The 15,155-nt window shown below is 40.5% G+C and overlaps 1 protein-coding gene across 2 annotated transcripts in view; it reads right to left on the bottom strand.

Annotated features, from left to right (window-relative positions):
* SFXN5 (sideroflexin 5) overlaps positions 1 to 15,155 on the bottom strand; it is a 3,177,886-nt gene that overhangs the window by 2,396,792 nt on the left and 765,939 nt on the right. For both annotated transcript variants that reach the window (XM_044064040.1, XM_044064039.1), the window contains exon 4: positions 10,619 to 10,645. In XM_044064040.1, coding sequence (XP_043919975.1) covers positions 10,619 to 10,645 — 27 coding nt within the window. The remainder of the gene's footprint in view (positions 1 to 10,618; positions 10,646 to 15,155) is intronic.

Below are 15,155 nucleotides of genomic sequence, written 5' to 3'. Positions count from 1 at the left end.
TTGGCCCCGAGAGACCAAACAAAGCCAACTGAGTAAATTAGCATTACCCACAGAAGTGGTTATTATATATCTATGACATTATTTAAGAAAAGAAACTATTACTTTTCTTAAATAATGGCATAATATAATGCCTGTTTACTGCCCTTCCGCAGATGTCTGGCATCCGCGGCAGTTCTGATGTACGCGGCGCCTGCAGTACATCAGACTATTGAGCAAAACACGGAGAAAGCAAGATCTCCGTTGCTTTTTTAGTGTCTCGCTATGTTAAATGAGTTTAACATAGCGAGACAGTTAAAAAAACAACGGACATCTCCGTTGCTTATTTTAAACTGTCTATGTTAAACTCATTTAACATAGCGAGACACCAAAAAGCAGGAGATCTTGCTTTCTCCATTGCTTTTAAAAACACTGTCTCGCTATGTTAAATGGGTTTAACATAGCGAGACAGTAAAATAAGCAACGGAGATCTCCGTTGCTTATTTTAAAGCTGTCTCATGTTAAACCCATTTAACATAGCGAGACAATGTTAAAACAGTTATACTAATGGAAAAAAGTCCGGGCGACCGGACCTTTTTCCATTAGTATAACTCGATTTACAATGGGCACGCTGGCCAATCAGTGTGCACGTTTTGGGGGGGTCATGGTATAATAATGAGTACAACATATGAAGAAGCTTACGTTTCTGTCAAAGTAACAGTGGAAGTGTCACATGGTTTAAGACTTAATAAGGGATACTAGGCAGGGGTGTTTATCCCCAATTCTCATTTTTTTGCATTATACTTTGAGTAATCAACAATTAAAATAAGAAAATCCTTCATATGAAACTATAAGTGGTATGGCGATCAAGAAAAAAATAGCCTTATATGCAAATTATAACCTTCTGTATATTACTGATCCTCAAAAGGACATACCTGTAACATTTGACATAGTAGGATAGAATAACAAAACCACTGGATATAATATCACAGAGTTAAAACAAAAGACATAGTACAGAACCATGTCCTAGATTACGACATGGTATAGAAATAGCCATCCCTCTGGGTAAACAATAAGATGAAATATTTAGGAGTATGAGTAGAAGATGATTGGCAAGATATATGTGGGAGAAAATAATAAAATTAAACAGATTATAAAAAATGGAAGTTGATAAATATGGACTTATTAAGGGCCAAGCAATACAAAAAATGTTAGCACTAACACATATTTAGGGCATGCATATTATAACAGATCAAAAAAGAAATATGGGAGAGAATGAAAGAAATAAAGGACTTTCTATGGAGTGGAAACAAACCAAGGGTAAAAGGGGAAAGGATAGTGTTACTAGTACAGCAGGGTAATCTGGGTCCCCCAGATGTAGAGTCATATTTTCTAGTGGCACAGATAAGGTTAAGCGTCAGCATGCAAAACATGTCAAAATGGAAGCAAATGTTAGAGTACTAAAGGGGACCAGGGGTGGAATTCAGTAGACTAGGTATCTGGAATCAAGTTATCAAACAGGATGAAACAAGAAAGACAGACAACTATGTGCACAAGATATTAGTAAACATAAGTAGTCAATTAAAGGTATAAATGAGATGGTGTGGTACACTCCCGTAAGGATGGTACCTCTTGCAAGGGGAGTTAAGAAGAAAAATGTGACAGTAGGCAGGTGGAGGAAATTAAAAAGGGAACTAAGACAATAGAAGTAGGTCTACCAAGGACAAAATCTTAAACACTGTGAGAGCATTAAGGAGGAATTCAACTAGGGAAGACAAGAGGACTTTTTTACAAGGGATGAAGGAGAGAATGGAAAAAGACTGGGGCCAGGCAAATTTAAAAGACAGGCACCCAAATTAACAGATTTGTTCGTGGAATCGAAATCAGAAATAGCTTCAAACAAAACATTAACTATTTAACCTTATATTACAAGATAATGATTGAAAACTATAAGGCTCAAGTAGAGAAATTAAAAAAGAATCAGAATAACTGTTAGGGAGACAATTTACAGTTTAGCAATGGGGGGGTAGCGTCTAGATATGTAACTAAGTCTAGAAATTTTTACAATTTTGCATGGAAATATTTGCATAGATGTTTCTATACCTCATGTAGACTAAAATGTATTAAACAGCCGATAAAAAAAATCTGGACATACATCACAGGAGACAGAGGCAGTAGGGGATCATATATTTTCAGACTGTAGTAAGTTAACAAAATGGACGAAGGACCTGCAAATGTAAGTGAACAGTATATGGGGTAATGGAATAAGAATAATAAAGAATTTATTCCTGCTAAATCATGACCGCACTTTGAAGCTACTAAAACGCAGTCAAGCGCTTATAATTTTACTAATGTTGGTACAGAAAAACCTATAATATGAAAATAGAAATCCAAGGAAAACCCAACAATGTTACAGCAGTATACATAAGGAAAATGGAAAGAGGACAGCAAAGAGTTTTAAAGGAAAAGCCATCAAAATAAATTAAGGTACATTAGTTTTCAAATCAAATGGAAATTGTTGAAAAAAAGCATGATGACCCCCATGTGTTTTTATGAAAAAGATGAAGTGTTGAGACTAGAAAGGTAAATTAAGGTGGCAGTAATTAGTACACTACTGCTATTATGTCATTTTTGTTGATTTCATAAGCTGTATTATACATACAAACATATCTCCTTCTGAAAATTGGGGTATGATAGGTATACCTCTCAACCTGCAGACTTCAAAAATATGGACACAGGCCCATGAAAAGTAGGTACAACTGGCCAAAAATCTGGGTGCTAATTAAACATTTGCATGCATAATAATATGAGGCCACACTACGGCAGACTTGTGGGATACCAATGACCGTAGCATGTATTAATCTGCTAGATTTACAGTGGGCATGCTGCTTGGGCCAACTGATCAGCGGGCTCATTTTTAAATGTTAATGGCCAGTCATTATATAATACTTGTTAGCCAAGGTGGAATGATAACCTTGGAATGTTGGCTCTACCATGCACTAGGGCAGGAAGGGAAGAACTGTTTGCAGTTATTTAGCCACAATCTTTATTTTTCAACAGCTATCACTGCTTTGCTTACCACATTGTTACTCACTTTTTGCAGAGAGCTGATAATGCTCTGCCAGATTACTGTGTACTTACTCTGAACACACCATTTCTACAGGGTTATGTTCACAACTGCATTAATTCTCAGGACAAAGATAATGGTGTGCAATCTTCACTATATGCCACACATAATAGCTTCAAGGGAATCCACACTCCACGTGGCTATCATAAAAAACAGATACATCATGAAAAAAAAGAAGTTATGTACTCGCAATAACGTTCCATCTGAGTAGTTGTTCTTCATTTGTCCTTCAGCCTGTGGGGGTTACAGATCCATGTCGGATGCAACTCGGCCGCATATTCAGCATCTGATCTAAGTTCAAAACCCCTCCCATTACCCATAATGCCCTCCTCAGTCTCCTTCCTCCCTTCAGATCGAGTTTGCTGCCTAATCCAGTACTCAAACCTAACCTGAACAGGACCTTGTCGCTACCAGAAAAGAGATTTCTGAGCAAAGATTGGGACAAAGGGCATCCCGAGGGTATCCAATTTATATTATATTATATATATATATATATATATATATATATATATATATATATGTATATATATGTATATATGTATAGGTTCATAGGTGTGTACTAACCTAATGGCCCTGGGGCCTTTACATGCTTAGCCATAGGTTATCCTGGCATAGTGCCACCCAACCTTAGTTCCCAGTGCCTCTGTCGAGTAGAGCTACTGGTGTTATCCCCAGAATGAATTTTCTGTTTCCCATCCACTCATCAAGATTTCTCTTGAAGAGGGTCAGCGAGGTGCTCTGCTTGACATGTATGGGAAGTCTGTTCCATATCAATGGGCAGTCCCTGGGTTATGAACCTGTCCCTCCAGCATGTTCTGTTAATTGTGGTAATGAGGTTGAGGTCTCTGGAGCATGTGGTGTGGAGGGATTGGGATTTCTTTAGATGCAGCATTTCTAAAAGAGCTGGGTCAGACATGGCTTTGTAAGTCAAGCAGAGATTGCCTCTAAGTATTGCTCTAAGTAGGCGATATGAGACAGAATAGTTGGAGTTTTTTTTAGTCTGTCCATATAGGACAAGTGTTTAAGGCCTAGGATCCTCTTTTGTGAGGTACTTTTGCAGCAACTCCAGTTGTTGCAGGTGTCTAGTGAGGTACATGCCAATGACTGGCCTAATGAGGGAAGAGTAGAGGTAGACAATGACCTCTTTCTTCCGGGATGCAAAACCCTTAGTAATGCGATGTGCCACATAGAAGGACTTTCTGACCACAGTGGCAATGTGGTGATCAAAAGAGAGGTTGCTGTCAACCTGTTCATAGGTTGGTACTAGGCTATCGGCCCTAGGGCCTATGCAAGCCTAGCCATAGCAATTCCCTGGATATTTCTTCCCACAATATTTACTTCTCCAGGCCCCTGTCTAGCAGGGCAACTGACATGATCCCTGGGGTGAATTTCCTATTTCCCATCCAGTCATCAAGGTTCCTTCTGAAGAGGGCCAAAGAGGCGCTCTGCTTGATATGTATGGGCAGTCTATTCCAGAGTATGGGGAGTCTCTGGGTCAGGAACCTATCCCTCCAGCATGTTTTGTTCATTGTGATGACAAGGTTTAGATCCCTGGAGCATGTGTCTCTGAGGGATTGGGATTTCTTTAAGTGTAGCATGTCCAGCAGCTCTGGGTTTGACATGGCCTTGTATGTTAAGCAGAGATCGCCTCTGACTAGACGATATGCGACAGAGTAGAGGTGGAGTTTTTTTTAGATGGTCAGTATATGGCATCTGCTTTAGGCCTGTGATTCTTTTAGTGAGGTATTTCTGCAACCTTTCCAGTTGTTGCAGATGTTTTGTGAGGTACATACCAAACGGGGCGTTGTATTCTATAATGGGTCTAATGAATAATGAGTACAGTGGGAAAATGACCTCCTTTTTTCTGGATGAAAAGCCCTTAGTGATGAGGTGTGCCACATAGGATTTCCTGACTGTTGTGGCGATGTGGTTATCGAAGGTGGGACCACTGTTCACCTGTGTCCCTAAGTCTCTTATCACACTTTCGGTGTTTAGTGTACTGCCACCTATGTGGTAATTCACCGGTGCATGTTTTTTCCTAAATGGGATAACTATACATTTCTTGGCATTCAGCTTGAGCCCATGGCTCTGGCACCAAGCATCTGTTTCTGTAAGGCCCTTTTGTAGAATATCCACATCATTTGGGGATTCAATAACGGCTCCCAGTTTGTAGTCATCTGCAAACTTTGTTAGCCAGAGTCCCTTAGTGTTGGCCTCTACTTCAGAGAAGTAGATGCCAAACAAGAGCGGTCCCAGGACTGAACCCGGAGGTACTCCACTTGTCACTTGTCTGGATTTGGAGTCGGCTACTTTTACAGTCTGTGTTCTGTCAGTAAGCCAGTTGGCAACCCACTGAGTGACGTAGGGATGAATGCCCAGCTTAGTAAGTTTATCTATGATTCCAGAGTGGGGGATGGTGTCAAAGGCCTTGGCGAGGTCCAGATAGGCTGTGTGGACCACCTTACCCTAGCCCACGGCTCTGAAGACTGATTCGAAGTCAATCAGGTTCAGGAGACAAGATTGGCCCTTCATGAACCCAAACTGGGTGGGGTCCAGTGTTTGAAGGTTGCCCATGTCTTTGTTTATAAGTTCCATGATAAGACGTTCCATGGCCTTGCAGATCAGTCTCGTCAGACTGATGGGGCAGTAGTTCCTGGGATCCAAGGTGGATCCCCCCTTGTGGAGTGGGATAACTGCAGCTGTGCACCATTCAGTGGGCACAAAGCCTGAGGTGAGGCTATGATTAAACATGACACTTAGGTGAGGTGCCAGTTCATTTTGTAGTTCATGTAGTACACAGCCAGGGATGTTGTCTGGTCCCATGGATTCTGTATTCTTAGCTTTGAAGAGCGCGGTTTTTACCTGTGTGGCTGTTATTACTGGAATTTGGCAACCTTTCAGTACTGAGATGGGCTCTTTAGGGGGTGAGAGGGGGTGGTGAAGTTTGCACTGAATCGATCTGCCAGGATATTGGCAATATCCTTGGGATCAGTATATTTAACGCCATTCTGTTGTAGAGTTATCGGCGTTAGATTTTCTACACTAAATCCTTCACTTTACAGGTACTCCATAATTTCATTAACTTCTCCATTACTAATCTTCTTTTCTACTTTCCTTCTTTGTTTCTTATTTTTTGTATTACAAAATGTTCCATATTTGGATGCCTTTGCCTGTATTTCTCTTCAAATATCTTTGGTACTGCTTTTTATATTGATTATTTTTGCTTTTTCCTTTGCAAAAATGTTGCACCACATTTAAATATTTTTTCTCCATGTCCAGATTTCTTCTTCCTTCACTGCACAGGTATTCCCATACACCTTCTTGCTTTTATAACTTCTATTTTACTAATCTTCTGTTTTACAGTGTTTCATGGTCTGTCATATCCACTGCAATGGATTTCCTTGAATAAACAATGGAATTCCACACACAGATATCCTCCAGTGTTGGCCTCACTGGAATTTTTTACACAGCTTAATACCAAATCTAAATTAAATGTCAAGTTTTAATACCAAATCTAGGTATTTTTAAAGGCATATACTGCTTAAATTGAAGTCACAGAAGGGAGCCATCTATACATGTGTGTGCTCCATGATGTGTAGACAGATATAAAGTCTTTTTTTTGTGGGGAAACAAATTCGTTTTATGTCCAGAATCTTCACTGTGAAACATACAAATGTCATTATCCATAGGAAACAATCCCTAACGAAATGATGATGTGATACAAACCTGGTGCTGAGAGTAGTGTATAACTGGACCATCATACAGCTATGGCTTCCTAACTGTTCCAGCAGAATGGAATATACTTAGGAATACATACAGTTCTGGCAGAGATAATTGGTTTCCAGGATGTATGGGTTCATTTTTATTGTTTCATTACAGCTTAATGAGATTAGGCCTTGATTCCCACCCAGGTCATTCTCATAAAAATCTGGAAACATTCAGGTGATATTCATGAAACACAGAATTTTTATGTTAATACTAGTGAGCAAGTATGGTGGTTGCCAGACTGACACCATTAATGTACTGAGTGATCTGTATGTAGTTATCAAATGAGGCAACCAAAAGTGAACACATCCTCTACCCTGTATGCTGAAACATGTGAGGACCTACATGTTATGTGTGCTGCCTCTGCTACTCGCATGCTGCTGATACCTCCCTTGCATGTCTACTTTAAGATGTGCACTGTGAGTGTCAGATAATGCACTCAGTGACTCTGAAGAGGTCAGCTCAACAGAGCCACTGTCAGCAAATATATTCTTTTCTATACAGACAGCAGTTTATCCAGCTCTCACACAAGTCTGATTAGCTGCTTGGATGCTTGCTGGAATTGGGGGTGGGAAAGGAAGGTGTGACAACACTCTGCCTGCTCCTCTCTCTTTGGAGGCAGGGCTGGGAATTAAATAATGGTAGGGGACATTATTTTTCAGTGATCTCAGTAGAGGCTGGGATTACCATCAGTAAATGGGGTAAACATGCAGGTAACCTTAGAGACACTGTCATCTTTGGTCCCAGGGCAGAGTTGCCTCAAAACAGCATGCCTCACAGCATGCATTGTCACTGTAACATGACGCCATCATGTAAAAGGGTAAGATCACAACCAACAAGTCAAGCAAAGGCTCTGCATGCAGCAGTGGAGGCTTCTGAACTCCTTTTCCCCTCCAACATATTGTTACCAGCAGTAAAAGAAATTATGAGTAACCCTGACTTGGATGGGTTAAACACCCATGCAATAATGCATGATAATGGACGGCCACGGTGGTGCAGCAGTTAGCATTGTCACCTCACAGCAAGAGGCTCTCTGGTTCAATCTTCGGCTGGGGTGTCTTCTGTGTGGAGTCTGCATGTCTTCCCTGTGGTCATGTGGGTTTCCTCCCGGTGCTCCGGTTTCCTCCCACATCCCCAAAGACATGCTGCAAGTGGATTGGACATGCTAAAATTCGCCCTAGGCGTGAGTGTGTTTTGTGTGTGTGCCTTCTGTGGAACGTTGGGCGCCGGGCTGGCAACTTGACACTGTAAAAACTCCAATGCCAATCATGAGCAGACAAGGTGATCCGCTGTGGCGACTCCTAACTGGGAAAAGCCGAAAGAGAGAGAGAATGGAATTCTGAGGAAAAATAGATTAGGAGGAACAATATTGCCACAATGACCAACCCCAAAAGTTCCCCACCATGGACTAGAAAAAAAATGAACGAATAAATATATATTTTTTTCTTAAACATTTTCAGATTTACCAGTAAAAGCATTTTACACACTGACTCTGAATCAGTTGGCACAGACTCCTCCCAATACTTGAAATGTATACCCTTCCTTACTACATCTGATAAGTAGACAACTTACACAGTTCAGTGGGTCATGCAAAGTCTTTGAGAGACTTGATTCCTTTTTTTTTTCATTCCACCCAGAAGTCACTATACAATTCCTACCATCCTCTCCAGAAAAATGTTTGTAGGGTTTAATTTGAAACAATTTCCTAGGATAGAATGGCTTTTCTTTCAGCACTGCCTTGGTGTTGTTAGGCAGTGTATGCAACTATCTAATATAATAACTTTTATTAAGAAAAAATATACTGCACAACTGTGCCACTGTAAAAAGACTAGCTATATGCTTTCTGAGCCTCCCAAAGTACAAATACAGTCTCTTCCTCCCTACAACTGCCAATCAGACCCTCTTCCCCACATATGGGGGAGGGGGGTCCATCAGAAATATTGGTGAACTTTAGCCAGTGTTGTAGCATAGAGGGAATAAAGCCCTGACAATGCAAGTAAACTGGGTTTAGTTAGAGGCTCAGTTATCTGAGGCAGGGGGTACGGACATGCCAATCATGAGAAGGAAGGAGGTCGAGGTGCATGCAAGGGGCACATAATTACATTTCCCTGGTAGAAACTGGGGAAAACAATCGCAAAGTGCGTCCTCAGGGTGGGTGGGTTGGCTTGTTGGAATCAGTTTCTGGTGGAAAAGAGGAGCAGATCAGCAAGGTCCACTTACTGCATGTCCCACATGTGAAGTGTTATCAGGCAGCTCATGGAACAGGGGAGAAAAAGGTAGGAAAGCACATCCAGCAACAATATAACAGACAGCTGGGATGTCTTGATTTCCTCTTCCACCCTGACCCTTATGGGACTAAGTCTGAGGGCACCAAGAGGGGTAGGTAGATCTAGCAATCAGGAACAGGCAGTAGAGTTAACTGATGATCAGCTGGGGGAAACATAAAAGGTAGGAAGAAAGTGAACTTTACCCCTTCTTTCTGATCAGCAACCCCCACCTGCAACAATCACAACAAATTAAAAAAAGTGCCTTTTACTTTACAAACAGCGCACCTGGCAGCTCATCTAAAAGGCTGACAAATACATACATACACACACACACACACACACACACACACACACACACACACAAACAGTTCCAAGAGATACAGCCAGTAGCAGTATCTTGGCATTTTCAGGTAAGATAGGGGAACTGGCAAACCACAAAAAGGATAAAATAAAAACAAACATGGATGAATGGAAGCCGAGTCAATATGCACAGACTGGCACTGAAGCACTTACTACTCCCTCCCTGCAGTGCACAAGTAGAGTCCCTTCTCCCCTGCTGAAGATAATGAGACCCCAACTCCATGCACCAGGCCATCCTGCAGAAATGCTGGGGTCTTTACCACTTCTTTCTACCCCCCCAACAATCACAGAAAAAGGAAAAAGAAAGCCTGAGTTTTACTGCCAAAGTTGCATAACCAATACATCCATCAGCTCCAGTAAAAGGCAAAAAATGACTCACTTTAAACGTATAAGCAGTGACACTGCTCAGAGAAACTGTTTTATAGAAAAAGGGCTCGGAAACTGCCTAAAAGTCACTCAGCTGCTCACCTTGAAAGGATTGACTGCAGATATCTGTTCCTTACCTTCCTCACATTTTGGCTGCCTCCTCACAAATCAGGCCCCAACATGTGTGAAAATAAAGGATCAGTAAATGTAAACAAACTGATAATTTTTCTTAAAAAACATAGGACTTGGACTAGTTAACCATGACCTGCTGCTATGTAAACAGGGGATGATAAATTATGCTTATAAACAGCATGATGTCTCACTTTCAGGAACCAAATTCCACTTGTTACATTACAACATAAATAGGAGGGGTAATAATCTCACTCATACAATTAATATAATAGTGGCACATTAAAAATGAGTTATCTCCTAAGTACCGGCATCAGTCTAATACTTTTCCTGTATGTGTGCAGGAGAAAAAACTGCCACAATTTATATTACTGTGATGTCACAAACAGGATTGTCTACAAGTCTTATAATAAATATTTATAACTGTTCAGCAAATAAAAACTAGGTATTATTATTTTCTTCAGATCTTCAGGAATGGTGTGTGTGTACCTGTATGTAATTGCGCACATACTGAACTCTCGACTTAAATTTCCAACAAAAAATAATAAGTCTTCTCGTAAGAGACAACAGATGAGCTACCAATCAAAAAGAAATGAACAGTGCAAACAGAATGTGAAACAAACCATACCTGTTTTATTTTCTGAGCTTCCCAGAGCTAGAATGCAAAAGAAAAATAAATCAGGACAATTACAATAACAATAATGCAATATAACATTAGGAGTAGGTGCTAGTGGTTCCTATTTTTATTAAGATCTCACATTACTGTATACTTTCACTGCCAATGTCATATGTTCAAAAGGCAATGACTGCAAAAATGCAGTACAAATGGAAATAACTGAATGTGGGAAATTCCCATTCCATAAAATGCAGTGACTTGAATTGACTAATTATGTAAGGGGTGTAGGGAGTTCAACCCTTGGAGAGGGAAGCACGGTGGAATTTTCCTCCACTGCAAATCATGATTCAATGTTGCTGTGATTTTCTTTTTTATTTCAGTTCAAAATTATGTTTCTGAAGCACTAACACAGAACTCTGTGGAATGCTTCACTTATCAAACAGTTGTCCCTGCACTACATTTCTGACCTTCAGTTTCGAGTTTATAAATTTAGGCATTTTGCTAGTATACAGTTGTTCCATTTCCTCCTTTTCTAACATACAGTAACATAAAAATATAACAGGACATCCTCGGGGTAAGCATTTGGCAGACATTAATATATTTGGCACCTGCAGTCAACAGATACTAAGGCTCAATGGTAACATTTTTCATAATTCTTCTCTGGAAAATATCTCTCTCCAGCAGTGGAGGCTGACGTCAGGTATAACAGGAGGCAGCTTTCAAAACGCATTCACTCCTGTATTCGTAAACAGAACCATGTGCTTTAAGGTAAACTAAAATTGCACTCCACAAAGGGGGAGCCACCATTGATCCCGGGAAATATCAACCTATTAGCCTGACGAGCCAGGTCTGCAAGGCCATGGAACGTATCATCATGGAACTCATAAACAAAGACATTGGTAACCTCCAAACACTGGATCCCACCCAGTTTGGGTTTGTGAAAGGCAGATCATGCCTCCTGAAGTTGATTGATGTCTTTGAGGCAATCACCAAAGCTGTGGATGAGGGTAAGGTGGTTCACACAGCCTATCTTGACCTCGCCAAGGCTTTCAACACCATCCCCCATTCTGGAATTATAGCTAAACTCACTAAACTAGGTATAAATCCCTACGTCACAAGATGGGTTGCCAACTGGCTCACTGGCAGAACCCACACTGTAAAAGTTGCAGACTCCAAATCTGACCTCAAAGCAGTGACAAGTGGACTACCACAGGGTTCCGTCCTGGGACCTCTCCTGCTTAGTATCTACTTCTCTGAAGTACAGGCTAACACAGAAGGCCTCTGGCTAATGAAGTTCGCATATGACTGCAAACTAGGAGCCATAGTAAAGTCCCCAAATGATGTGTACATCCTACAGAAGGGCCTCACTGAGACAAGATGCCTGGTGTCAGAGCCATGGCCTCAAGCTCAATGCCAAAAAGTGCAGTGTAATCCCCTTTGGTAAAAACTCTGTACCCATGAACTACCACATAGGCAGCAATCTACAGTGAATGTGTTATAAGAGACGTTGGGACCCAGGTGGACAGTAGTCTCTCCTTTGATAGTCACATCGCCAGAGTAGTCAAGAAGTCCTTCTACGTGGCACACCTCATCATAAAGAGTTCACATCCAGAAGAAAAGAGGTCATTGTTCCCCTCTACTCATCACTCATTAGACCCATTATAGAATACAACGCCCCTTTTGGAATGTACCTCACAAGACATCTGCAGCAGCTGGAAAGACCACAGAAGTACCTCACAAAGAGGATTACTGGCCTCAAACAAATGCCCTACACTGACCGCCACAAAAAACTCCAGCTTTACTCCATAGCATATCGCCTACTCCGAGGTGATCTCCGCATAACATATAAAGCTATGTCAAACCCAGAGCTGTTGGACATGCTACACTTAAAGAAATCCCAATCCCTCCAAGCTACATGCTTTAGGGACCTAAACCTTGTCACCACAATACACAGGACATGCTGAAGGGATAGATTCCTGTCCCAGAGACTTCCTATACTCTGGAACAAGCTACCTATCTATGTCAAGCAAAGTTCTTCATTATCTTCAAGAAAAATCTTGATGAGTGGATGGGAAGTAGGAAATACACCCCGGTGATCACTTCTGTCTCTCTGCTGGACAGTGGCACAGGAAAATAACTTTCTTGGGTGAAGTAAGCTATGGAACCTTGCTGGCTAGGCTTACGTAGGCCCTTGGGCCGATAGCCTAGTACCTACCTATGAACCTAGAAAGGAACATGTTTATGTTTCAATGAAATGCGTATCTCACGACATGCTTAACCCCCCTGTAAAAAAAAGAAAAAAAGAAATCAAAGAAAAAATGTGCCCTCTTTCTAAGAACTCATTTTAGAATACGTTTCTGTCTTACATCACTTGGTGATATTACCACATTACAGTCGACGTATAAGATGGGATCAAAAAAGGACACAACTTCCACAGGTATGCAAAAGGGATTACATGAGCAACACAAGAATTAGATCAGGCCCATGAATGCTGAAATTAGCCTGCAAGATCACTTCCATAATATATTGCTTTGTGAAAATAAAGACTGGAACCAAAAAGTCAGTACTCAAATGCCAAAAATGATTACATGGCAGACCATGCAGGGGATATCACCTTCTGAAGAAAGGGTCATTCACTGGGGGTTTTATTTAGTTACAGTCACATGATAACCTGCAAGACATGTGCACAGGCATTATTTGGAGTCTATATACACACACACACACACACACACACACACACACATATATATATATATATATATATATATATATATATAATATTACAGGATGACTTGGATCTTTGATTACAACTGGCTTATTATGTGCTTCAGACACGCTTGCCAGGAGGTGAATCTAGGCATCTGTGTCAAAAACACAAAATAAAACACTTTATCTGCTCCATGTGCTACCAGTTACAGAAAAAAGTCTAGGAGCAACAAGTATTTTATCAGTGTTGTCAATAAACAGCTGCACACCTCTCAGCTTTGCTTTAGAATTCCAGATAAATCCAAAAATACTTGGGGGAAAGGAGAAGGATTAAAATCAAGGACAGATTTTAAATATTGCTCTCATTCACTTAAGAATTTAACAGAACAAGTTTTGCATCAGTATGCACTTTCCGAACAATATGAAATTATAATGTTTAACATTTTGACTGACTGTAATCCTCGATAACATATCAAAAAATAAAAACGTTTATGAGGGACATATAGCTAAGTTTCATATGCTATTTATATTCCAAATGCCTGACAATAATCAATGTTGACATCTCATACATTTTTGAATTAATTTTTTGTTTCCTCATTTAAAATAAAACCAGCAGGCAGATAAACTGGCTAAAATGCACTGTCAAGTCTATACAACTAAATACAATTCAATTGATTTTCTATCAGAAAATCAGTATTCCATGAAAAGCTAATTAAACCACCTTCTGAAGATCAGGGAGGGGCTTGGCACTTAATAGATGGAGACAAATGCAGGACGACGAATGAAATGTACAAGTGATGCACTTTGCTAAACATTTTCCAGGTACTATTTATCAGCAGCTTGTGTTGGATGCCTAATGAACCTTAATGGATGCATAATTGGGGCCTGGCTAATACAATACAGTAGGAATGCTAGAATTTGTGACAACGGTACAGTTGTAGGACATAAACTGCATTTTTCTGCATAGATGAAATAATTCCACTATACTGCAAAAAGAAAAGTGCAACTGTATAAAATTTTACCTTAAAAGTATATGTTAAAGTATAGCAATCTTGCAGTAGTACTAACTACTGAGATTTCTGCTTTAGAAAGCCTGACTTCCAGAGCTAAACATCCTTCCCCATCTAGGCTGTACAAAGTCCACCCCTCAGAGACAACAGCAATCTCACTGTATAAAGTCAGTGTCCACCTGCACAGTCTGATTCTTTTTTAGCAAGATATCAGCAAAACATCAAGATATCCATCATCCACTCTCCTTGGTATATTTATTTATTTATTTATTTATATTTGTTGACCGGGAGTGTCCAACTGGATGGAGGTCCATTTTCAGCGGAGGCCCAGGGAGAAAAGCTCCACAGTTAAAATAAACAGTAGTTACATTGGATTACATAGCGATTAACAATTTACATAGCAATTACTTACAACATATTTACAGATGAAGGACAAAGTACATCAGTAGACAACTAGAATCTTTATCTGTGAAGTACATAATAAGAAGTTATGTACCTACAAATAGAGAAAAGAGGGGATAGGAGGGAGGAAACCCCGACTGCAACCAGTCGAAGACACTTTCGAACATCTACATTTATGGTAGGTGTACACAACTGTACTATGTTCTTCGTGTTTCACTGTTGCAGTCATAACAACCAGGGTGGAATCTCAAAGCAGTGTGGGGAGGAGGCTTTAGATAGAAAGAAGGAGGGAGGCAAGAATACCCTGCAAGACAGCCTTGAGAGGCAAAGCCTGCCCTGAACTTGCTTAGAAAACAAGGGAGATTGTAGTGCTTGGAAAAAGTATGCACAAGAACTCAAGTGGCAGCTTCAAGATATCCTTAGTACGGGGA

This window comes from Protopterus annectens, chromosome 2.part2 (assembly GCF_019279795.1).
Source record: "Protopterus annectens isolate FY-2018-M chromosome 2.part2, PAN1.0, whole genome shotgun sequence".
Taxonomy (NCBI): Eukaryota; Metazoa; Chordata; order Ceratodontiformes; family Protopteridae; genus Protopterus; species Protopterus annectens.
Note: the sequence above shows the minus strand (reverse complement) of the source record. Positions and strands in the feature narration are given on the sequence as shown.